General features: G+C 46.3%; 3 protein-coding genes across 3 annotated transcripts in view; 2 read left to right on the top strand and 1 right to left on the bottom strand.

The window, feature by feature from the left end:
* Nucleotides 1–1,843: 1,843 nt before the first annotated feature.
* Nucleotides 1,844–7,194, top strand: maneal (mannosidase endo-alpha like; the record flags this gene model as incomplete). The annotated part of the gene is made up of 4 exons (XM_084484624.1): nt 1,844–2,348; nt 2,726–2,835; nt 5,843–5,919; nt 6,558–7,194. The coding sequence occupies 4 exons, from the start codon at nt 1,844–1,846 to the stop codon at nt 7,192–7,194; spliced, it is 1,329 nt and encodes a 442-aa protein (XP_084340750.1).
* Nucleotides 7,195–16,170: 8,976 nt separating this feature from the next.
* On the bottom strand, nt 16,171–21,000 carry sf3a3 (splicing factor 3a, subunit 3). The gene is made up of 17 exons (XM_084484410.1): nt 20,801–21,000; nt 20,634–20,681; nt 20,344–20,396; nt 20,104–20,209; nt 19,793–19,865; nt 19,603–19,694; nt 19,431–19,513; nt 18,976–19,114; nt 18,791–18,859; nt 18,625–18,692; nt 18,417–18,524; nt 18,244–18,313; nt 17,735–17,899; nt 17,532–17,642; nt 17,129–17,219; nt 16,940–16,995; nt 16,171–16,472 (listed from the first exon to the last, which is right to left on the bottom strand). The coding sequence occupies exons 1-17, from the start codon at nt 20,894–20,896 to the stop codon at nt 16,395–16,397; spliced, it is 1,506 nt and encodes a 501-aa protein (XP_084340536.1). The 5' UTR covers nt 20,897–21,000; the 3' UTR covers nt 16,171–16,394.
* A 535-nt stretch (nt 21,001–21,535) lies between these two features.
* The window catches only part of LOC311364891 (ubiquitin-conjugating enzyme E2 E1-like), a 46,908-nt gene continuing 43,197 nt past the window's right edge, over nt 21,536–25,246 (top strand). The window contains exons 1-2 of the mRNA XM_084484389.1: nt 21,536–21,683; nt 23,233–23,454. Of these exons, the coding sequence (XP_084340515.1) occupies nt 23,234–23,454 (221 nt within the window). The 5' untranslated portion in view covers nt 21,536–21,683; nt 23,233. The remainder of the gene's footprint in view (nt 21,684–23,232; nt 23,455–25,246) is intronic.

Raw genomic sequence — 25,246 nt, 5'->3', positions numbered from 1 at the left:
GAGTAGCTTAGGTAGCCTACATATTTTATGTTTCCTCATAACTTGTTCGAGATATTTTGATGCATGACATTAATGTAGGGCTTTAAGTTGCCTCAAAGTAACCTCATCAGATTTCTTAAATCCTCATATTTTGCTCTCTTTAAATAGAGAATAAAGTTCCAAAAAAGTTAGTCAGTGTCAGTCCTCTGTGTATTACACCAGGACATTATAGTAGCGGAGCATGCCAGCTCCAAGGAAAAACAATGAAAGAGGGAGATCATTTTAAATCTAAAAACATGGTCAACTGCACCATGCGGAGGACCCCCAGACCCCCCGCCAAAATATGTCCCCCCCACACTCAAAATGCTGCTGATGCCCTTGCAAACCCAGCTAGTGTCTCATAAATGATGGTACTTCTGTACTCAAGCAGTGGAAACAAAAAAACAGCAGACCCACCCACTGGTTACCGATTTCTTCAAGTTAGCTATAAACTATAAGAAAGCCATGATGGACTGTGACGTGTAGTGCTATGCGAGAGAGATGGCAGATAAAAGCGACTCCTGCGTCTGTAAAGAAATACCCTATTCAGCGTGTGTGTGTGTGTGTGTGTGTGTGTGTGTGTGCCTGTTGTGCATGCAAGTGTGTGTGTGTGTGTGTGTGTGTGTGTGTGTGTGTGTGTGTGTATGTGATGTATAAGGTTATCCATGGATATAAAATGTGATTTGTCTTCTCCAATTTGACGGCAAGAGGACAAAGTATAGAGGTACGTTGTCACACACACACACACACACACACACACACACACACACACACACACACACACACACACACACACACACACACACACACACACACACACACACACACACACACACACACACACACACACACACACACACACACACACACACACACACACACACACACACACACACACACACACACACACACACACACACACACACACACACACACACACACACACACACACACACACACACACACACACACACACACACACACACACACACACACACACACACACACACACACACACACACACACACACACACACACACACACACACACACACACACACACACACACACACACACACACGTCGACCCAGTTCGAGTCAATTAAACCTCTAGTGCCACCGGGGGCTGCGAGCCAATGAGGAGAGGGGAAGCTCCGGTTCCCGGAAAAGCGGCTTGAGAGGGGAGGCGGCGGCAGACGATCCGACCGAGGGGCTGCGAATACAAAGGTAACACGGTGGTGTCGTCTGGGTTTACGTCCAGCCTCGACCCTGATCTAGACTAGTTAAGACCTATTCATTGGGCTTGCATTCAAATACGACAGCCAAGCCATCCCTGTGTGTTTGCATACGTAACAGAAATCGGGAAAGATCTTCCGGTCGTGTCGTGGAGGACCGCGGGATGGCAGAGGGAGACAACGCCGAGGATCCCGACAAGAAGACTCGGTGAGGACTCGAACATGAGCCCCTTCTAGCTCTGAACAGAGTTTAACGGGTGAATCGCCGGCTCTTCGATCCGACAGCCCATTCGGTTCTCGCTTCGATTTCTGTGCCCACCGGATGCCGAGGCTCTGAATGGATCCGGAAGATGCACGAATCACTGCAGTGATTTGATGCTTTCCGGCCGGATTTTTTGTTTTTTGTTTCCCCCTGCAGCGAGTTACCCCCCACGCCGGTTTGTGTTCAAAAGGTGAGACTGCATTCATGCGCACGATTAGTTCACATTAGGCTTCAGACTGCAGCACCGCGCACGATCTCGCCTCTTCTGCAGCACCAATCATCCTCATCACGCATCAGCACCCCTGCTGTGCAGCACCACAGACAGCGACCATGACACGCTTGCGCAAGAAGGCGTTCATCGCTCTTTTCCTGTTCACCCTGTTCATATTCGGGACCATGATGGGCCTGAGGACGCTGAAGCCGAGCGACGGCTTCTCGGACCTGGCTCCGGGGATCGAGTTCGCGGGAGAGCGGACAGATCGGAGGCGTCAGGAGGGCAAAGACCTGGTGGTGTCGCCCGTCCATTCGGACACGGGCATCGGCGACACGAAAGTGGTGTTCACCAAGTCCGACCGCGACCACAGCATCTTCTACGACGTGCACATCTTCTATTACCTGTGGTACGGCTCCCCGACCATGGACAGCAAGTACATCCACTGGGACCACGTGTTGGTGCCCCACTGGGACCCCAAGATCGCCGGCAGCCACGCTCAGGGTCGACACGTGCCTCCCGAGGACATTGCCTCCAGCTTCTACCCGGAGCTGGGACCGTACAGCTCCAGAGACCCCCACGTGCTAGAGTCCCACATGTCCCAGATAGAGGCCTCGGCTGCAGGTAAGGCTTCTTCTCGCACCTCCTCCGACTCCCGAGGCTAAACGCTGGCTTGTTTCCAAACCAGGAAAGCGAACATTCTTCTTAACGATACTACTTCAATAACTCCTCTACTTGCCCTCTTTTTCTTTTTTTAAATTGCCCCCGCACCCACCTCTCCATTCTTCCTCCTCCTCCTCCTCCTACTTCTTCTTCTTCTTCTTCTGCTTCTTGGTCTTCTTCTGTGTGTAAAACAAACGTCTCCCATCCTCAATGAAGAAAATTGACAGCACATTCTAACGTACTGATGCCTGGCGGCGTTCCTTGCGGGTGGTGGGGTTGGGGTGGGGTTGGGTTGGGGTGGGCGGGGGGTGAACGCTGTCGTGGTGTTCTGACTGTAGGGGTGCTGGTACTGTCGTGGTACCCTCCCGGGGTGGCGGACAACCACGGGGAGCCCACCGAGGACCTGGTCCCCGCGGTGATGGACGCGGCGCAGCGACACAGCATCAAGGTAACGGGTGAGGCAAACCTCTCTCTTCCTGTTGTCTCTCTCCGTGTTCCCGCTGGTGTGGTTGTCGTTGTTGCTGTTGCTGTTGTTGTTTTTATTTTTCTGTCTTTTGTGTAGTAAATCTGTTGACCGTTCCATTGGTAACCTGACATACAACGGGAATGAAAAACAACATTCCTGGCCGCCGTATTCATGTGTATCGTCGATTTAATAGACTGCAAGGTGAGGGGATTAAATCGTGCACTATAAAATGTACTCGCTGCATTTGTGGGACGGTAACATTTCAAGCGCACTTCAGCCATATAAAACCAATGAATGACTGATCTTTACAAGGAGATAACTGGTAGTGGGAGAGGATTATCACAACAGATGCAAATCCATGAAAAGCAGCTGATTATGAGTAAAAGGACAGCCTGGATATGTCCAATAACATTCATAATCACGGTGAACAAGGAGATAAAAAAGTGGATAGCAACATGCAGATTAATTAAGCCCAATTGAACGTGGCAAGTGGAAATACATATGCATACACAGAATATGTGCTGTGCTGTTATGAACTCCACAGCTGGCAGGAAAATGGAAGATGTGGACCGTATATAATTGAGTCAAAGCGACCATTTGTAACATTAAAGGTGGTGCTGAAGTAAGAGAAAGCCACAGCCTTTTTTAGCGAAGAATAAGAAGAAAAAAGAAAAGAAAAAAGTTTCCATCTCGTCTGCCATAGCAACAATGAGACAGGAGAGGAACACTGAACATCGATAAACACAATATAGGCCACAGTCCAAGGTCATTACTCACTGACAACGCTGTGTAGGCCGTACAATGTGTGGTACAATTTGCTGTACAATTGTTCAGTGGGGTCATTGAATGCCATTGCTGTTTGAAGGCAAGCGAGTGAATATAGATTGCGCTACACGGTGAACCCCATATGATGCATAGGGGCCATCAAATGCCAGGTCTCTGCGCACATGTTCAGAAGAGCTGAACTTTGTCCTGCTCTGCAGCACGTCTAATAAGGAGTGCTTGGTGTCCTACCTCCTTTTACATCCTCAGACCAGAGGCATTTGGAAATAGTACAAAAACAATATTTGTGGCTTCACGATGTTCCCTTCAAAAAGGGAGAGTTTCCAAGCAAATGATGTGTTGTCATGTCAGAGAACACTTCTCCGGAGGACAAAACATTCATATATTATTCATCTTCACTTCAGAATGCATTAACGATACCCAAACCAATTGATGAATATATGTTGACCTGTGTTGGAACATAAACTTCCCCACACATACCGCGATTTCCACTTGCATGTGGTGACCAAAGACAACGTAGAAAATAGTAATTGCTCTTTAAAAGCGGCAATGGTGCTTTAAAGGCTTTACAAAGTCACACCCAGCTGGTGGTGGAAGTGATGTCGTGGACCAACCACTGACCTCTGGACACATGGCATCACGTGACCAACAGGGCCTTCCGTCAGCTGACCACGACAACAGGGAACGTGCAGAGATGGACATTTCCCCCCCCCCACCCCCGTTACCACAGCAACCCCCCTCGGCATCTCTCTTTAAGTCTGGCTAGTTAGAAATAGCCAGCCTCTACCCCTGGCCGTCAGCATCTGTTTACACATCAGGGCAGGCTGTGTTCATGTGAGCTAGCGTTCTCTGACCTTCCGCCTGGTATTTTGAACAAAACCTCAGGAGTCATCCTCCCCCAGGCCCAACGAGCCAAGTCGACGGGAGGGCGACTCGTCTGGCTCGGCTCTCGCGCCGCGACGGCGCCTCGGTCTAAAGTTGTCACTGACACAGAAGAACAAGTGTCACGTATCAGATCTGATTTCGTCGCTCTACCTACCGCTCGCTGGGTAGAGATGTCAGAGCCGGCAGCGCAGGACTGAACACAAGTGCCGTCGCAAAGCCGACGAGATCCTCCGTCGAGGAGAAGTGTGTTAGCTGCTTACCTTTTCGGCCGGGCATGGTGGGCTGTGTGTTTTTTTATTATTATTTTTTTTTATTATTCAGTCGATAGAGCTTAAAGAGCCTTTCAACCCGTCGCAGTGAAAAAATAGACTATCGCCAAAAAAGCTGCCTGCGTCGTTACCATGGAAACTGTTGTGGACAGACGGAGTAGACGTTGGGCCCACTGTGACCGCGTTCCCATTTTGTTTGCTCTCCTCCAATGACACGAGCGGCCGACCGGAGCCCCCCCCGAACCACAGCCCTCGATGGCAATGTATCCGTCTGCCCCTCGTCTGTTTGGGTCATCTTTTCAGGGCTATACGAGAGAGCAGAGGTCTGTTGAAGCCTGTTTCTGCAGGGTTCTGCATCCAAGATACAGTCACACAGACCAACACATTTAACAAAGTAAACAAGTTATATGCAGCGTTTTATCTTGTGCATCTACAATAAATATCCCCCCCCCCCCCCCAATTCCAGAGAACTTGACCGCAGTCTGCCAATTGTTTCTTGTGTTGTCTTGGATACCTCCCCTAGGATTCCTGACCGCAGAACCTACCTACAGCCTCAATAAGCTTTTTACTGAAGCATCAAATATTTCAATCAACAAAATTGACAAAGGATTAATCCATCTCGCCCAATGGAGTTGTTTAGTGATGTGGAGATGTTGATTCTAGTAATGAGCGTGTTCATTACATGTCGATATTGAAAAAAACACATTGACACTCGCACTCACACAGGCCGATGTGGTTTCATTTGGTTGAAGTTGGGGAGATATTTTAATTAGGAAATTGATTTCTCCGAGGGCCTCAACAAAATCATTATAGAAGCCAACGTTCTATTCACTCATCGCTGCATGAGCAGAACAGCGTGTTAATAAAGCACATCAATAAGCTGTTAATGATGAACAACAATACCATACCAGCATGAGCCCTTAATATTGCATGGTCCCATATGCGACATTCGTACTCTCATCCATATTCATCCGAGCTACGCGACCACAATGCACCTCGGGGCACAAAGGTTGTTCCACATAACTCTTGGTCACGTTTGCATCTTCCCACAGGTGGCGTTTCACATTCAGCCGTACAAGGGACGGACGGACCAGAGCGTGCACAACAACATCAAGTACATCATTGACAAGTAGGTCGGCCCTCTGCGTGTAACAGGCGCAAATGCATGCGCACCAACACGCACACATGCACACGCGCACACTGAGCTCAGCTTCAGTATCAAGTCTTCTCCCAGGTCAGAGGTCAGTCTGCTGCAACGTGAGCCCTGAGAGGGATGAGGAACAGGGCTGGTTAAATATAGGTTTCTCTTTCTCTCTCTCTCTTTCTCTCTTTCTCTCTCTCTCAGCCAGAGGCAAGGCTACTATTGTCTCCTGGTACAATGTAGGAAGCTGTATAATTATGTGTGTGCAATGTAGAGTATAACTACTTCAAAATAAGCTTCTAGTACTCAGAGCAGTACTAGACAAGCAGCCCTGATACAAATTCAAATAATTTCAAATTGTCTGAATTATAAAACAAACATTTAAGCAAACAAACCTTGAGCAGAGTACGCTCCAGTTGAAACGTGAATCACGCTATGAATAACTTTAGTGAATTTATTCATCTGCATGAAAAGCATCCTGATGTGTGGGGCCAGCTCATTAAGTCAAAGCTCTGCTCCCAGCCTTTGTTTAGATGTACATTACAGTGACCTCCATACCACATTCATCATCCATGGTCTTCTATCGTTCTCCACGTCCCCCCCCGTCCCCCGCCCTCCCTCCTCAGGTACGGGGCCCACGGCGCCTTCTACCGCTTCCGCTCCGGCACGGGCCAGGTGCTGCCCCTCTTCTACGTGTACGACTCGTACCTGACGCCGTCCGAGGCCTGGGCCCAGCTACTGACGGCCAAGGGCTCGCACAGCGTCCGCGGCACGCCGTACGACGGCGTGTTCGTGGCGCTGGTGGTGGAGGAGCGGCACAAGAACGAGATCCTCAGCGGCGGCTTCGACGGCATGTACACCTACTTCGCCTCCAACGGCTTCTCCTTCGGCTCCTCGCACCAGAACTGGCACGCCATCAAGACCTTCTGCGACGGCAACAACCTGCTGTTCGTGCCCAGCGCGGGGCCCGGCTACGCCGACACGGCCGTGCGGCCGTGGAACAACCACAACACGCGCAGCCGCGTCAACGGCCGCTACTACGAGACGTCGCTGCAGGCGGCGCTGGCGGTGCGGCCCGACATCGTCGCCATCACCTCCTTCAACCAGTGGCACGAGGGCACGCAGATCGAGCGCGCCGTGCCCCGCAAGGCGGCGACGCGCCTGTACCTGGACTACCAGCCCAGCAAGCCCGACGTGTACCTGGAGCTGACGCGCCGCTGGGCGCAGCAGTTTGACAAGGAGAAGGGCAAGTGGCTGATGTGAAACACCGCCCCCCCCCCCCCCCCCCGCCGTGATACTCCACCCCGACCACACCGCCACCAGACCACGCCCCTCCCCACCATGGCCCCCCCACCCCCCCCCCGCCGAGCCCCACCCACCCCGTCGCAGTGACGGTGTTCTGACGTTCTGGGCTGCTCGTCAGGACGAGCTGTGCGCAACAGGTTGTGTTGCAGGTTGCGTCGTACGTCGGCCGCCTTCGCTGTCGGAGCATGCGATTGTTCCGCCGTGTACTCTGTTGCACATTCGGGTGTTTGCGAGATTAGTCTGCTCTTGTTTTAATCAAATGTATGCAGCCAGTTGAAAGTAATGAGCTGTAGTGCGGCGCATTCTCATTTTCCCTTTGGAGATTGCGCTCTTCTTGATTTAACCACTTTATATAGACGTACAACAAGCAGGTTTTGATTTCGCCATTGGCAAATTGAGCGTGAAGGATGAATCAAGGGGGCTTATCTTTCAGACAGAAATGTGCCACTGTTGGCTGATTCTGAGTGAGTGGCCTAGTTTGCCAGAACACAATGGGAAGTCTCTGTTATCACCTCTCTGTCGCTGTCCCTGAATGTTAAATACCCTCTTTCTTCTAAAACAACCACAACTCCTTTTTTTTGTACAGGATTTCCACCACAGAGTGGCTAAAGCTACGAGCTCACGTTAATTGACATGTATACCATGTTCAGTTGTCCTACGACCCTGAAGTAGGCTGGGAGTTTGTGAGAACCAATAAGTTGTCTTTGTGGCGATGTAGCCCAACTATGCTACATATAGGTGTATTTTCTTAATATGAAAGATCTTTTTTTTCCTCCCTGTATTTCTTTATAAACAAATAAAAAAAATGAACTCCATTGTGTCTAATGTTGGGTGGACTGCTTCAAAGAGAATGGAAGAGGGTACCGCTAAAACAAAGGAACATTTATAACGAGGGTTTTTTTTTCATTAATGTTTTCATTAATGAATACACAATTCTAACACACAATCTAGTTTAAAATACGATTCCCCCCACGTTCAAATTAAGAAGGAAGAGTAACTAATTAGTTACTTCAGAGTAACTAACTCAGGGTTAATCTGAATTATTTCTGTTGCAGTACAGACCCTTCCTGATAGAGGTGTCGTCGTAGGACGAACACAGGTGCCGCCCATAACACAAATCATGATTCAGCTACTTTTATGTAGCAGGGTACCGGTAGTAGACTTCCACATAAAAAGAGAAGACCCATCATTACTGTTATGAGCGACACCTGTGTTTGTTCTAGGAAGGTACCTCTGTGGAAAGGGTCCCCCGAGTCCCAAATGCAGAGTGAAGTAGAGGCTACCGGTACTACTACAACCCTACTACAACAACCCCCCCGTTTTCCCCAGTGGAATGATGTGCCCATGACCCGTCTGTGTGTGTGTGTGAGCGCACACGCACACACACACACACACACACACACACACACACACACACACACACACACACACACACACACACACACACACATACACACACAGGTACACAGGAATATGTGTATTATTATGAGTAAGTGAGTCTTAGCTTTATTCATTACTTTGTTACTTTTGTACTTTGTCATGCTTAAAGTAACACATATACATTTTCCCTTTATGTTTCTATTCTATTACAAACAAACACACACACACATACACGCCATTGCAGTTTGTTGAATGGCTATGCAATATAATGTTTCCGAAAATAGATTAAGGCAGGTGAGGCAGATAAGACTGCCCAAGACAAATGGATTGGCTCTCACTCAGTTCCTGGCTCCAGGAGAAGTCTTGTTTTCAAAGCAACAGAAAAGATGCCATTAAAAAGCAACATTAACATGCTTTCTTTAAGCATAAGAAAACATTTATGTCATTTATTTTTAGATGCATCTGTATATCACTGATCTATGCAAGTCTAGCTAATATTGTGGTGCACAGCAGCAGTTTCGAGGAACTGCATGTGAACCAGAGAAAGGAGAAAAGATAAAAGCGAGAGAGTTGTGCCTTTATATTTTGGTCTATTTTATGACATTGTTGAATAAGTGATAGGTTGGGAATAACATGTCAACTCTGGTTTGACTTATTGCATCTCCTGTTTAAATAATTGCTGCTATCAAGTGGAATATTTAGTCCCTTGCTCGGATGTAACAGAGAGCAACGAGCATGTTGGGCATATCATTAACAGTGAATATCAGTAGCTCTCAGCTAAACGGTGGATTGCATAATCAAACACATTTGAAGATGGAGTCCCATGGGTCAATGTGATCTATTACTGTAGTTTCCATTTTATTCAAATTCAGAACATGAATGGCTATGCACAATGGTATAGTCAGATCTCTATCGTCAATCTAGTATCTAGTATATCTATCATGAGGATTAAATATTAAAATAATTCTTATTTAAGCAAAACATGTGCATGTGTGATTGTACAGGTAAACTTCTAAAGTAGTTGGGATGCAAGTGTGCCTTATTTTCCATTTTTTTAATTCTTGCAAACTTATATCAAGGCTGTGGTTTTGTGCGGAGCAAACTGTGACTTCCTGCAGAGCTAATTAAGATAACTCCTTCTCAGTCTGCTTCACCCAGGTCTGTCTGTCCTGCCTATTAGACACCTTTCCTCCCAACTCCAACTTAAAACAGTCACGACCGGGCAGACCGTAAAAGCTTGGCAGATGGTAGCCACCACTACCGCAGCCAGAAACACTTCCAAAGAGCTGAAGACAGCTTTGACAGCCTTTGGAAAATTTTATAAATGTTCAATAGTGGCAAGGAAAACTCTCTGAACTCCATGTCCTCACATAACTGAGGTATGTGGATACACAGCTAGACCAGTAGAATCTTGTCTATCCAACCTTTAATGAATACATATGAAATCTGTGATTTATGGCTATTTTTGGTGGCTATTGGCATGAGTTCTAACACTGCACCTGTAACAAACTGACAACAGCCAAAGCCTGTTTCACCAGCAAGTATTATTCTTACCCTCTTTGACAATTGTATATTGTAGCAGGCAGACTAGCCAAGTGTACAACCCCTGAACATGAATGCTCAAGGCTTTTCTTTTACTGTGTGTTTGTTTGTCTTTTAAAAGGTTGAGATTCCAATGATAATCAAAAGCAAAGAAGTCAGTGTACCAGAGCGATCCAATCCTGACAACGCATTACTCTGCAGGCTTTACCTCCCCCCCTACCCCCAGTGGAGGCATCTATAACTTGGGTTAGTTCACAAAGCTTACAAGCTCCTTGACAGTGTTCTGAGCGTCTCTGGTCCTCTGGGGGTTTATTCATAGCTCCTAAAAGGGTAAAGGGAAAGCATGAAAAACTACAGTGCAGAACATGAGGGGAGAGAGTTTAGCGGCTGTTCTCCAGGGGGTGTTTGAGGCCAGCTGCAGGGGCCCAACGTGTGGGGATCCAAGCGTGTCTCAGCAATTTGGTGGCTGCTGAGTGAGACTGGTGGTGCGGAGGGAGGGGGCCATCCCGCGAGGAAACGCTTAGCCTGATGGCTTTTCTAAAAGCAGGGGCATTAATAAGATGATGCCGGTGCACACTGATGGGGCCCTAAGCAAGGGGTCGCGTCGATTCCCGGTTGGGGCCCGGCCTATTCTATGTTTGTTTTGTGATTTTTATGGAGTCCACACCGAAGAGATTTACATGGCAATAAGCCAAAGCTGTTTAGAGCGTGATGAAACGTCCCCAGACTGTATAGCCTAGTTATAAAAAGCACAACGAATACAGTGCAGGCAGATGTTAAGTGATATGTCATGGGTCTTAAAAATTACTGGTACACAATGCTTCCATTAAAGTGCAGAACATATCGAGAAAAGCCATGTCATTGCCTTTCCCTTGGGACTATATTAAGTGCTCCTTCGGTTTCATGTTGATACATTTATGACTGTGATGGAGATGATGTGGCGCTGCGCGTGCACGATAGGCGCTGCGCGTGCACGATGGGCGTTGCGCGTGCACGATAGGCGTTGCGCGTGCACGATAGGCGTGCCGAGAGCGAGAGCTCTCAAGCCCTCCAGTGAATATGGACCTTTACCTGCCCTCGGTTTGTTACTTGTTAACAGCCCATTTAAGTTGTCCTGTATGTACTAGTTACTGTGTGCAAATAAGTAATAGACTGTATTAGGCTACTAATGTCGCAGTAGATAAATGTCAATTTAAATGTATTCGGGAGTGATAAGTCAGTCGCCTGTTGCCAATGGCTAGACGCTCGGTTAGCTACCATGTTAAATTTGTATTTGTTCGTGCGTTATTCTCAAAGTAACACACACACACACACACACACACACACACACACACACACACACACACACACACACACACACACACACACACACGTGTTTTCATTTGTTTAATTTACATTTTAAAAAGCCATCGTCCTCTCAGATGAAAAGGTCCCACCCCACCTTCAGATTAGGGTTTACGTTAATAAATATAACAACTTATTTATTAACTTAATTCAGACTTCTTCATCCAGCCACATATACTAAACATTCACCTGCACCAATTTATTATTCACAATACAGTAATTATTTTGTCCTTATGTCCTTAGTGTATAATGGGTATACTTTGCCTGTGGGAGAATGACTAATCACATGCAGAGCTACCAACTAGTACTAATAGCGCACTAACATCAGTGCACTAACATCAAAGAATACCAAGTGAGAGGTAGGCTTGAGCAAACAATAAGAATACAATCTGATTAACTGCTTTTATATTTATTTTGCCCAAGGAAAACAGCAACGAGCACACCGCTCAGTCCTAATGTATCCGGCAGTGTGTTTGGATTTTCCTCTTTACTAATTAGCTGGCCCTCAGCAGCCCTAATGGAGGATCATGTTTCATGTCCAAGGATACTAACCCTCCAGTATTTAATAAAAGTCATAATAGCGGTTAGCAGGGTAAAACAGGTTTTAGTTGCTCTTTAAACGATCATTACACACAGAGAGACCTCATGTGTGATGCTGATGAAATGTCCCCCCCAGCTGTCGTACAACGCGGGGCCTTGCAGTTTAAATGGACATGGCCGCGAGAGCTCCACCTTCTGGTGAGATGTAGCACGACACGGCCTGCTTCCATCGCTTTCACATTTTTATAGCCTATTCATCTACATGCTCTCTGCAATACAATTCTGTCTTTTCTCTAAGCAAGGTTGCATCACGATCTTCAATAACATGAATGTAAGATAAGACAAGTGCTTCGAGCGGCTAGTCGTGCAGCACATCAAGTCTGTCTCCCCCCCCCCCCCCCCCCGCCCTGGACCCTTTCCAGTTTGCATATCGGTGTAACCGCTCGACTGACAACGCCATCTCCGCTACCCTCAACTCAGCCCTCACCCACCTGGAGTCTAAAGACTCCTACGTCAGAGTGCTGTTCATTGACTTCAGCTCAGCATTCAACACAATCATCCCCCAGCAGCTCAATCCACAAACTGGACCAGCCGGGGCTCAACACCTCCCTGTGCAACCGGCTGTTGGGCTTCCTGACAGGGAGACCACAGGCAGTTCGAGTCGGCAGCAACACCTCCAGCACCATCACACTGAACACAGGGGCCTCCCCCCCCAAGGATGTGTGCTGAGCCCGCTCCTCTTCACTCTGCTGACCCACGACTGCACACCATCATTCAGCTCCAACCTCTTCGTTAAGTTTGCAGACGACACAACTGTGGTAGGTCCCATCAACAACGGTGATGAGACAAACTATAAGCTCCACCTGAATGTGGAGAAGACGAAGGAGATTGTTGTGGACTTCAGGAGAGTGCACACCCAGCATATTCCACTAACCGTCAACGGTGCTGCAGTGGAGAAGCACCAAGTTCCTGGGTGTGCACATCTCTGAAGACCTGTCCTGGAGCCACAACACTGCATCACTGGCCAAAAAAGCCCAACAGCGCCTGTACTTTCTCCGCAAACTGAGAAGAGCAGGAGCCCCCCCCCCCCCCCCCCCCATCATGCACACCTTCTACAGAGGCACCGTTGAGAGCATCTTGACGAGCTGCATCACCGCGCGGTACGGCGCCTGCACCTCGTCCTGCTGCAGGACTCTGCAGCGCATTGTGAGAGCAGCTGAGAGGATCATTGGTGTCTCTCTCTCATCCCCCCCCCCCCCCCCCCCCCCCCTTCTGGACATTTATAACACCCGCATCACCAGCAAAGCCGTCAGGATTGCAGGTGACCCCACCCACCCATCTCACAGCCTCTTAAGCCTGCTGCCGTCAGGGAGGAGACTGCGGAGTCTCCGGGCCAAGACCAGCAGGCTCAAAGACAGTTTCTTCCGCCAGGCTGTCAGGAGACAGCCAACTCCCTCCCTGCTCTACCATCACTCCCCCCCCCCCCCTCTGCCCCCTGACCCCCTCCCCCCCACACACACACACTCACTCACACACTCTGAACTCAGGACTGCACATCGCACTTTCCACTGTTTATTTGCATTACACCGCACTGCCTCACCTGTTTAAATACCTCACTTATTTAAATACTTAGCCTTAATTCTTGATTGTTGTTTATTTTATGTCTGTTACATTTTGGATTGTTTATCTTATGTCTTGTTGATCGTTGATTGTTTATTTATGTCTGTTAAATTGTTGATTGTTTACTTATCTTTTCTACTTATAGGAAATGTATTTTTTATTGCCTGTTTGCCCCGTGGGTCCGAGAGGATTGAAATCTGTGCTGTATGTCGTGCATATCGCATATTTGACAATAAAGTTGACTTGACTTGACAAGAGAATATAAGGTAATAAGAATAAAATATGCTAATCCCTCCCAAGTTGTTAATAACCGTAGCCCTGCATCTAGGCCAAACCGGTTTCCCCACTGCATGTGAACGTACTGATTGAGTTGTTGCCCTTGCACAAATTAAGTCAGAATATAACCTCAAAACTCTAGGCAAGGAGTGGACCCATCTGCTGAGAGGGGCCACACATCGACGCGGGCATCAAGGGCATGAGTCAATGAGACCCCGTTGCCGCGCCAACGCCTTAGGCCTCAGTGGTGGACAGAACCCGCCATTCACACCCTCACATGCTGGGGTCAGGCGACTGGAGTCACAGACCTCCAGTGCTGGAAGTTAGACAGCGGTGCAAAAGGTATGTAGAGACGGGTGTTAAAGGAAAACCAAAGCCTTAAACGATCTTATTGTTGAGTTGGGGGGGGGGGTATGTTTATATGGTTTTACATGCCCTCCTGGCAGATAGCCCCTGCATTCGTAACGTGCTAGGGCAATGAAGGTACCACAGGTTTTCACCCACAACAACACATTTAACAGATGGAGCTTGTTTGAAAAATGTGGCAACCACATAATACATAAATAGTCTTAAATAGTTAAACCCTAACCATTTTCGTCATACTTTAACATTGGGGGGGGGGAGTACATTTGATTAGAAGACTCAATAGAACACAAGTAATTGAAATGCAAGAACAGTGCCACCTATAGGTTGAATAACTAATTTCTGATTGGCTCAAATTGGTGCCAGGCAGTCTTTAGGAAGTGATAAGAACTAGCCTTGTTTGACCAATGAGACACTACAAACACTACACTGTGGTCGCTCTTAATTTGAGGCACTTTTATGTTCACCTTGGAAAATGTAGTGGCTGAGTTCTGCCTTCTGTCCCCAATGTATGCAGTGGCAGCCTAACCAGTAGGCATCCTAGAGAAAGATGCCTGTAAAGTTACCTGCTCCTATAGTGACCGGTATTTCTTACATGTTTTCCACTACACAAGGGTCATCCAGCTGGCATTGAATAAAAGGCATAAAGGAAGACAAACATAGCACAATAATATTTGTTGTTTAAACCCCAGTAAAGCTTGTGGGCGATGGAAACTGTTGAAAATAAGTTACTAAAGATGGAGGTGGGTTATAAAGTAAAATGTTTATGATGTGCATTAAGTGTGTAGATAAACATATGAACATGAAATGGTTAAGTTAATTGTCAGTTGAACATAATCATACCTGCTTAATTTTTATAAAGTCCCCTCCACCACTGATGCCACTACTAAACATAGAACATAAACATGAATGCAAAACAACATTTGTTGATTTATTTTTCAGATTGTTGTTCAGTTTTTACCTACTAGATGCTTCATTCCTCTCGTAGATGAGAAATGGCCAATTGTACCTGCTTCAAATAAAATGCAATTAAACAACATCAATCAGGAGTCCTGGCAAATATGTCAAACCCCATTCAGAGTGCTTATTGCTAATTCACTCTAACAAGTCAATTAGGGTTCCTACCAAGCTCTGCCCCAATGGCGTGGCCTCATCTGTAAACATGGAAAAACAACCAACACACACATATGGGGCAGTGGGAGCACATAATGAGTTGTTGCATCTCAGCCGGGAGCTCATTGCGTTGTGATTAACAATGCTAGGTCTGATACGATGTGTTTAGTGTTCTGCAGCCAGCGTCTCTGGGCAATTTGAACAGTGACTTTGGCTGCCGAATGCCTCTGGGGTACTTGGGTGAGAACAGACTGGCCGCAATTAGTCCCACCCGCTGGTAAAGATGGCTCCTTAGGTGGCATCAATAAATCATACCAATGTTCCCATGATCAGTCAAGGACAACAGCACCTTGTTTGTATCAGCCACAGGCAGGTTAATACAATAACATAAAAAACTGTTAAATACACACATTATATATATATATATATATATATATATCTAGATATATTCACCTGTAAATGAGAATACAAAAGTGACTCTAGTTCCCTTATTCCACAAAATAGTTTTTCCCATCAACATCTAGATAAATCTCTTATATCTATATTTACAAAACGATTAAATATTACCATTCACCAGGGCCAGTAATCTAAAAAACATTTGATGAAGTGTTTATCTTCTATGGTCCAATCCACGATGTCTCCATGACAGTACTGAACAAACAATACCAACCAGTCACACATATGGACTCAAGTGCCCCCTAAGAAACACTCTAGACTAGAAACTGATGGTTTATACAAGTAGACAAACAGTGGTGACAAAAATGTTTATTATAATGAATAATAAGAATCCACATTACAGTAATCAAAGGGACCGATAATGTATGGTAGAACATCTTAAAAACAGCTTGACTTGTTACAAATACAATAAAAAAAATGCACTGGCTGAAAAAAAAAAAAAAAGGGCAAATTTCGGAAGCAACTCCATAGAAGTTTATTTTCATGTTTAGTACTCCATTGATGTTTTATTCCCTCTATGAAATTTACAGCAAGCCTTGTCTCTTCAGATCCTCGTAGGTCTTCTTGTTGACCACGTTTCCACTTGAGTCTTCATATTCCTCCTGGATGAGGAAAGCGAGTAGCATGAGTTACAACCTTGTCAATACCTTACTGATCGTTGACAAACTCCTCACTCTCATTAAACAGCTGCATGATTCTGACAATTGATAAACCTGATCATTTCCCCCGATATTGTGATTAACAGATAATCCATTTAATGGGACGACCTGGTCACATTACTTTGACATTATGTATTTAGCTGTAAGGATTCCTCAGACTGCGAAAGAAAACATTTAAGCGTCAATGCCTGTGATTCATTCAGTACATATTGCAGAGCTGTAATGGTTTCTAATTCGATTTTGAACATAATGGGCGCAGAAATCAGATATTCTTTGTATGACTTTTCACGATTGATTTGCAACCTTTTACAAATAGCTAATTGCAGAGACAACATAATTTAGATGCATATGCATTTAATTTCGCAGCCCTTCCTCATAGCATGTTTATTATTCCGTGGTTGAAGACGAACCTCTGTATCGGGCTGCCATCTCTCAGAGGCCTTCTGAGACTTCAGCTTCGACCACACTAGACCGCAAAAACAGAACAAGTTAGGATGACAGCACAGCAACCATAACACGCTCAGATATGAACCGTAAGGCCGTCACCACTGCATAGTCTGCAGTGAAGCCCCATCGGTTTCTTTGCAAACACAACGTACGAGAAACGGCGTCTTCGATCTGGGTGACGTTGGCGAAGTGGGCGGTGTTGGGGATGCCGAGGCAGCGCATGCCGTGGGCGTGGCGCCACTCCTGGAGGAAACAAACCCAGAGCACGACTTGTTAAAAACACACTCCCAAAATTAACCGCACCAAACTTTTTCAAAAAAGGTGCCATTTGATTTTTAGTGGGCTTTTTCACTCGAGACTGAAAATAATTAAATCCCTCTGTTAATGACCACTGGTTGGATTAGATTTGCTCTTTACAAAATTAATAGTTTTGTTATTTAGCTATTTTTGTTTTGAGAAATGTTGGCAATGTGACACATAATGCAAGTGTGCATGTTAATAAAAAATAGCAATGAATCAAAAAATAATAACACTGAGGAAGAAATGCAGCCATACCGCAAAGTGCCTCTGAAAAGCCTTGGGCCCCCTGTAGGTGTAGTTTCCGCAGATCTCACAGTTGTAGTTGATGTTCAGACCGTGGAGTTTATAGAGCCAATACGGAATGGGCTGCAGGGGACGACAGCAACAGATTAGAGAGAAACCGAGCAGGGAGCGGTACCCTTCATCCAGGGGGGGGGGGGCGACCAGTCCGTCCGTACCTTGCCGTCCCAGCCCAGGGGCAGGTTCTTGGGGTTGTAGATGATCTCGTTGTCCTCGTCCTCGCTTTCGCTCTCGCTCAGCTGCTCATCGTCCTCCTCCTCGCGCTCCTCTCCCGTGCGCGCCTGCTTCCTCTGCACGTTCTCGTGGGTCAGGTGCCTCTGCTCCTGTGAACGCAAAGAGAGACAACATGGTGAGGGGTGGAGGGAGGTAAGCCTCGACAATTAATCAGAGATTAAAAAACGTAACTCTTAAAATGACACGACTTTTTAAAGATTTTGTTTAAAACTAAATTGCCATTGGTGGCTACATTTGAACTTAACCTGCATGTTGCCGGTTAAATTATTTAAGCAAAAGCCAGCCAGTTCTGTCCTTCAGCCGGTCGAACGATGCACCCCTTTTGATAAATATGAGTTCAAGAGCCAATGCCCAAATATTTATCTCCACGCTGAATTACACCTCAGCAGCAACGTTACCCCAAACCACAGCGTTGTTAAACCACACCCCTTACCCCAAGAATCTCCACATAGTCGTATATCTGGGCCTCCAGGAAGCCAATCTCCTTGTTGCGCTCTGTGTCCCTGAGGAAGTAAATGGGAAAAATATTATAATATTAAAAGTAAAAAGACAGAATTTGTAGCTATATATGATGGAGTCATGATCCCAAGCTCTCGTGTCACATACTTCTTTGGTCCCTTGGCTTTGGGATTCTTGGCAAAGAGGGATGGATCCAGTGATTCCAGTGACTTGCCCTTGGTGCTGAAAAGCCTCTGAGCCCTCTCCTCTAAAGTCCTGTAACACAAGCCACCAGTACATCAGACACACAACATGAGACAGCTTTCTGTTTTCTGTTTTCTGTATATTCAAGTCTGTTTTGTGAGCAAACCCTCACCCTCCACACTTGAGCCCCAAGGCCATCAGGGCAGACTTCAATCTGTCCAGACCCAAGGAGGCCAACTCCTGTTATAGAAAAATCAAGATCAAGGTATGAGTGCTCAAGGATGATGAGGTCAAAAGGTATAAGCAGTGTTACAAATTGCCAGACTGCCGACTCTCACCTCCCAAGAAGAGAAAGCAGAGAGGTCCAAGTGAGCTCCAGCGTGGGTCAAAGCACTGCTCGTCTCTTTCTAACATCCAGAAAAAGTGACAGAAAAGCTTATTAAAACTACAATACTATTGCCAGTACAATACTCCTACTAGGAACCCTAAACCAACCCAGAGCTCAGTCATCATGAGTACTTACAGGCCAGCCTGGAAAGGTGCCGTTCTCCCACTTTTTGTCAAAGTCTCCCAGCACTTTGCCGTACAGCTCGTTTTGGTCCAATAGGGGCTTCACCCGCTCTGTGTAGTCCTGCAGGTACTCCAAGAGCATCTCCAAGTATCTGTGTAAAAACAGGCACCATGAAACCCACTTCCATGTGCGTCGTTACAAAACAAGTCTTTGCAAGATACTGAGCGCAAATTGGGTAACTGAGCAGACTTACTTCTTCCACATCATTTCCTTAAGAACAAATATGTAAAGTGCAAAGTGCTATCTAATATAATCAAGTTTTACACAGCAATATAAAATGTTTATTTTGTCCACCACATAACAATACATTTAATAAACATATTTACACATGACGGCTAGTACAGGGTGAGGTCTGTGTTTTGGCTCTGAATCTGATAAAGAAAAGAAGCAAACACCACAGCACTTACTTTTTGTACTCTGCATTCTTTCTGTCTTTAGAGATGTCAAACAGCTGGTCGAAGGAAGAAAGGTAAGTGATGTACTCAATTCTCTGGAGAGGGAGACAGAGAGGGGATACATTAGAACAGACTGACGATGGTTGGTAGCCAAGAGCATGCATAGCATCGAGGGGCTGCTCACATCGGCTCCTTTCAGGTTGGTGAACTTCAGGAAGCAGTCGTGGAGATCCAGGTAGCGCCCGTAGCCTTCCTCATCGGTGAACTCCACCATATCTGTGGGGGGAAAAACACACATCCATTGCCTTTTGGTTAGGGGACTGATGGAAACCTATGAGACGAGGGCGAGCGCGGTCTGCTGGTTTAAGCCTTACTTTGAGACTCCTCTGTGGGGTTGTCCCTAGCCTTCACCAGCTCATCAAACTCCATAGACATCGGCACACAAATCTGAAAAGGTAAAAAGGTAAATTACTTTTTTTTTTTTTAACTGATAGCAAAAATATGGCTGTTTTTGTGTTACATAAAGTAAATGGATATTTGTATAATGTAAATGCATTACATCAACTGAATCATCTTACAGTAGAGCAATGCAAAGTATGCCATCAATTTGGTGCAATTTCTGTTGCATCAAAATGAAATACATAATTCTGATGATATTGACATATCACACTAAGGACACAAGTACCTCATTTGGGTGCTTCCTGTGAAACTCCTTTATCTGTTTCAGCCGATTGTAGAATTCCGCAAACTCATTTGGTCCCGAGATTGCATTGAGTTCATCTTTCCTCATTCTGTTGGTGAAAAGGATATTCCAATATGACTTTTGAACATCATCATGCTCACATACACATCCCCCTTGTATTGTGACTGGACACAATACAAAGCGTTTTTTTAAATCTGTATTCCAACCTTCGTTGGTACTTACCCATCTTTGTCTTCATAGGAGTCTCGCAGATTTCCACTTACTTCCATAAATCTCTGTAGAGGAATCATTACAAAATAAAAAGGGTCTGAAATGCAAGTCTATCTAGAGACAGTAATGTTGTTTACCACAACATTACTGTAGATGTTATTATTAATAAGTGTGACATATAAAATTGGTTACATATCATGCACATACTATCTATAACTTAAGCGTTTTTATTCCGTTCTATGTTTATGAAGCATTTTTAATAGAGCTTAACGATTTGAGCTTGAATCACAAATGCAACTTACATCCAACATTGCCCTTGTTCTGTGGTCAGAGTTTATCTGTTCGCGTAGCTGTTGATAATAAGAAGGATCAGTATTGATGAAACTGAAATGATAGAAGATTCATACATTTTGAGAGGTTTTTAGTTTTGTGGATGGGAGCTAACCTTAGCATAGCGGTGCTAACTTACCGTAGTTTTTTTATGCATCATCTCTTTTGTTTTTGCATCCATAAGTCTTTCCTTTTCTTCATGGTAGCGACGTTGTTGCTCTAAAATGGTCTCCATTGTGTGTTTTTTTTATTTCGGTTACTTGTGAGATTAGATCTCTTTCTAGCTAGAATAAATGAAATGAAAGGTGCTTCGGCTACGTTTGTTTTCAATGGCGCATGTAGGCGCCGGCCGGAAGTGGGTCCCCCGATCTTCGTGGTGAGAGAAACGTCCTGAGTGTTACAATGGTTCCACATGGGTGACGCAGTACACCCAAGGCACAGTAATTCATTTATACATACATAAATAACAATACATACATGTCATGGTGCTTCGAACATATTTTTTTGGAAAAAACACAAATTATTGATTTATTTCTATAATGCAATTATTGTTAATACAGATTGATATGTGTATTTTATATTCCGTCTGGGCCACAGACTACAACAACGTCTAGACGTTTGAATGTAGGCTACACTGTTCATTGTTCTTTGATTGGCAAGTAAAGTTCATGAGGGATGATGATACACACGATAGAGGATAAAAGTGTATATCATTAGATAGATCTAGTCCCATGAGGTCATTAAAGACATGTACCGAGAAACGTGCTCAATAACATTAATTCACACTTTTTTTTGTGTGAACAATAAATTATTACTTCCCATCAAAGACTGCGCACTCCGTTTGCGCGCACTCGTGTGGGAGAGAGCGCGCTCAGAGGCGGTCCAGTGTGTCACATTCTCTCGCAGTCAAAGCCGAAAACGAAAAGCAACGGAGAATCGGGAGACGGGGAACATTATACGGAATATACTTTGGACCTTATAGCTGATTTCTTCAACTGTTGTGTGATCGCGCTTTTGAAAAGGTAGGCAGGTCCGAATTGTTCGACCAAACATCCAACTCTATAAATAGAGGGTTTTTAACCACCGTCCCGGGAGAGCGTTATCTGCTGAGGGGGTGTGGGGCATTCATTCTGTCTTTTGTGCAGCAGCAGATTTTTTTTGATGTGGTCAGTGTGTGAGCCGCTCAATGGGCTGCACACAGCCACGCTATCCTTAGACGTAGGTGTGATGTGAGTGCGATGGTTTGTTGTGCCAGATAGAGATGTCTTGTAATGTGTGTGTATAGGTCTGATCGTTCTTCGCATGCATCCAACACACTGGGGCGTTTTGAGGGGATCTCCGATTACCCCCGTGATGGGAAAACGTGTAGGCCTCTTCAATTACAAGTACACGCGTGTTTTTTTTTAACGTATTTGAACGCTTCGCAGTCGTGTATAGTTGCGGTTGACATGTTTTGACACCTCTGCCATGGCTACACAACAGGACGGAGGGGAGGGGGGGGGGTTCAAGCCACGTCCTATCTGCAGCACAACTTTTACACGGCTCTATTTATCTTTTGTTTTGTGTACGTGTGCCCCCGAGCTGTGGTTCAACCATCGTTTGCTACATGACAGTAAACATAGGTTCACAGTAAACACGGGTCTTTAAACTGGATGTGATATCAATTGAGGTTATCATAATCTGATATTAAATAAGCCGTCAGAGCAAACACAAAGCGTCACTTATTTGCCCTAATCACCATTTGACACATGAGATCAGATTACGATAAAAGCACACATAAGAGATTAGCGCATGGTTGTTTTGCAATGAGACATTTTTTTTCCTTGCCAAGAGTCGTGTAATTCCTACTCGGAATCTCCATGTAATCAGACTCATGGCTCCATCAGTAGACCCGGCAGAGCAAATGAAAAACAGACTCTTTCACCTTGGAAGTTAATAAAAAAAAATGATGTGGAATTTAATTTACTGAATGCGACCTTGTCGGTGGCTCTGATTACCCAATAGCCCTTATCTCTTGGGGTCAACCAGCTAGACGGATCTCAGCTGCATTAGAGAGATCCGAGAAAGATAGTCTTCTGCCAGCCCCCCCCCACCGCCCCCCCCCCTCCCCTCCACCCGCTTTAGCTCCGTGCCTCCTTGTGCAGCAGCTTCACACCTCTGAACGGGCCAAGATAGAAACAAAACGACAACCGTCTGGCAGAAAAACAGAACCTTCAACTAAAGTGTGTGTGTGTGTGTGTGTGTGTGTGTGTGTGTGTGTGTGTGTGTGTGTGTGTGTGTGTGTGTGTGTGTGTGTGTGTGTGTGTGTGTGTGTGTGTGTGGGTGGGTGTTTTGGATTGTGTGTGTGTGTGTGTGTGTGTGTGTGTGTGTGTTTGTGGGATTGTGTTGGTGCTTGTCTATGTGTGTGTGTGTGCGTGTGTGTGTGTGTGTGTGTGTGTGTGTGTGTGTGTGTCCGTATCTATGTGTAATGTATGTACGTGTATATGTGTGTGTCTGTCTGTGTGCGTGCGTGCGTGCGTGCGACCGCACACATGCCCCCCCCCCCACCCCCCCCACCCCCCCCACCCCCAGCATGTCCAGCGAGGTGCAGCCCAGGCCGGACCACAGCCCCAACACCAGCGGGGGCAGCTCAGACGCCGAGCAGCGGGAGGCCGCCCCCGCCGACCATGAGGGTCAGCCCCAGGGCCAGAGCCAGAGCCAGGGCACGGAGCAGCGCGACCAGGCCCAGCCCAAGAAGAAGGAGGCCAAGATCTCCAGCAAGACCGCCGCCAAGCTCTCCACCAGCGCCAAGAGGTAAAGCCTCCCCGCGGTCCCCGCAGTGCGCCGCCGCCGCCGCGTTCCGGTGTGGGTCTGGCTCACCTGCTTGGAGCCGCTCCACGACCAGCCTGCTTAAAGGGTCAAATGCTCAGCATGGTGTGGCGGGTGTGATGGGTCGTGCCTTTTCGATAGCTTGTTTTGTCTGTGGTTGTGGTTGTGAGTAGAGCCGGTGATGAAATAACGGTCAATATTTATTTTTAACGCTGTAATTACATGACGCTCTGTCTAGATTTGAGATGCAACAGTTCAATAGCACCATGGTTATTGCAACGACCCTGCAGTAAGAGGGATTTCTCTTTTGGTTTTAAACGGATAAAAGTTCAACTAATTCATTCCTTAACACATCTATCCGCCGCTCAATAAATCAATGAGAGAGCCTCACGGTGTAGCAGCCTTCTGCTCTAGTCCGACAAACAGCGCTGAGGCTGGAACTAAAATAACCACAACCACAGTCAGAGGAAGACCTGAAGTCTCACCCCACAACCCCACGTCGTATCACTACATTTGCTAACTATCGCTTGTGCCAAGCATTCTGCTGGTGCTGCTCTGATTTTGTGTGTGTGCGTGTATGCGTGCGTGTGTGTGCGCACGCGTGCGTGTGTGTGTGAGGGGAGAACACAGAGACAGTGTCTCTGTGTGTCTGTTCAAGCACACGGAGGGAGCCCGGCCGCATGTTTTGCAGTCCCATCCACGCTGGGGCCTGGAGCTTTAGTGAAGGAGAGTGTGAAAAGAGCCTCCACACACTGGGACTGAACCCTGTAGAGAGACTGATGAATAGATAGACAGACAGAGAGACGGACAGTTAGACAGACAGGGGAACTAGAGGAAAGATGGGTAGACAGACCGATATATAGATTGGTGGCTAGATAGATAGATAGACAGATTGACAGTGATAGATAGATAGATAGACGGACAGATATACTGACAGATGGATGGATGGATACAGACAGATGCACAGACTCAGAGAAAAACAGATAGATGGAGAGGATGCACAGATGGATAGTTTTGTTCATCCCTGAGGAGAAGTTAAGTCCCTATCAGCGATGGATAAGGTGTTATAGCAATAAGCTAAATAATTTTCCTTGAGGCTTGTTTATTGGACAAATATATCCTCCCCGATAAGATAATGTAACGGGCACTGTGAGAGCAATTTGGCCAGAAGAACGTCTTACTTACACTCTGTGTGTAAAGGTCACCAGCGAAGCATGCTCAGTGGGACTAACATTATTTAACACGTTCCAGTTAAGTCAGCACACTAGCTCCAGTGTGCTCCATTTATCTTTAATACCGTCGCGGTAATGGGGCTGCTGAGCATGTGTTGTCACGGACCAAAAATACATATACAGTACAGTACTTGCGCAGGGGGCAAGATATCCGTCAAGATCATTGTGCTACGATATGTTAAGCCATATCACGCAGCTCCACCAAGCTTTGTAATCGGTCCCCCCCCAGGCCTTGTTCATTAATGGGCTCTCCTCCTCCTCCTCCTCCTCCTCCTCGCTAGCAGCTCCCCAGCCGTCACAATGTGCCACCTCAGGAGAAAATGCTGTGGATAACATTACACGGAGGGGGCAGCGGCGCCGGCATGAGCCATGGCGATTGTATTACAAGCCTCTTTATTTTCCTTTCCTCTACTTCCTACTCCCTTGGAATCAGTGGAGTGTGGCACTAACCCACGCACACGCACACACACACGCGCACACACACACACACACACACACACACACACACACACACACACACACACACACACACACACACACACACA

The sequence above is a fragment of the Micromesistius poutassou genome (genome assembly GCF_964030765.1).
Source record: "Micromesistius poutassou genome assembly, chromosome: 20".
Lineage (NCBI taxonomy): Eukaryota > Metazoa > Chordata > Actinopteri > Gadiformes > Gadidae > Micromesistius > Micromesistius poutassou.
This window is presented reverse-complemented; position numbering and strand designations above follow the sequence as displayed.

Excerpts from the sequence above, each read along its gene's own strand:
- sf3a3 (XM_084484410.1), bottom strand. The coding sequence starts at position 20,896 with ATGGAGACCATTTTAGAGCAACAACGTCGCTACCATGAAGAAAAGGAA. Across the intron at positions 20,210-20,343 it reads TCCTATGAAGACAAAGATGG|AATGAGGAAAGATGAACTCA; the intron begins GTAAGTACCAAC and ends TTTCACCAACAG. Across the intron at positions 19,695-19,792 it reads CCCCACAGAGGAGTCTCAAA|ATATGGTGGAGTTCACCGAT; the intron begins GTAAGGCTTAAA and ends TTCCCCCCACAG.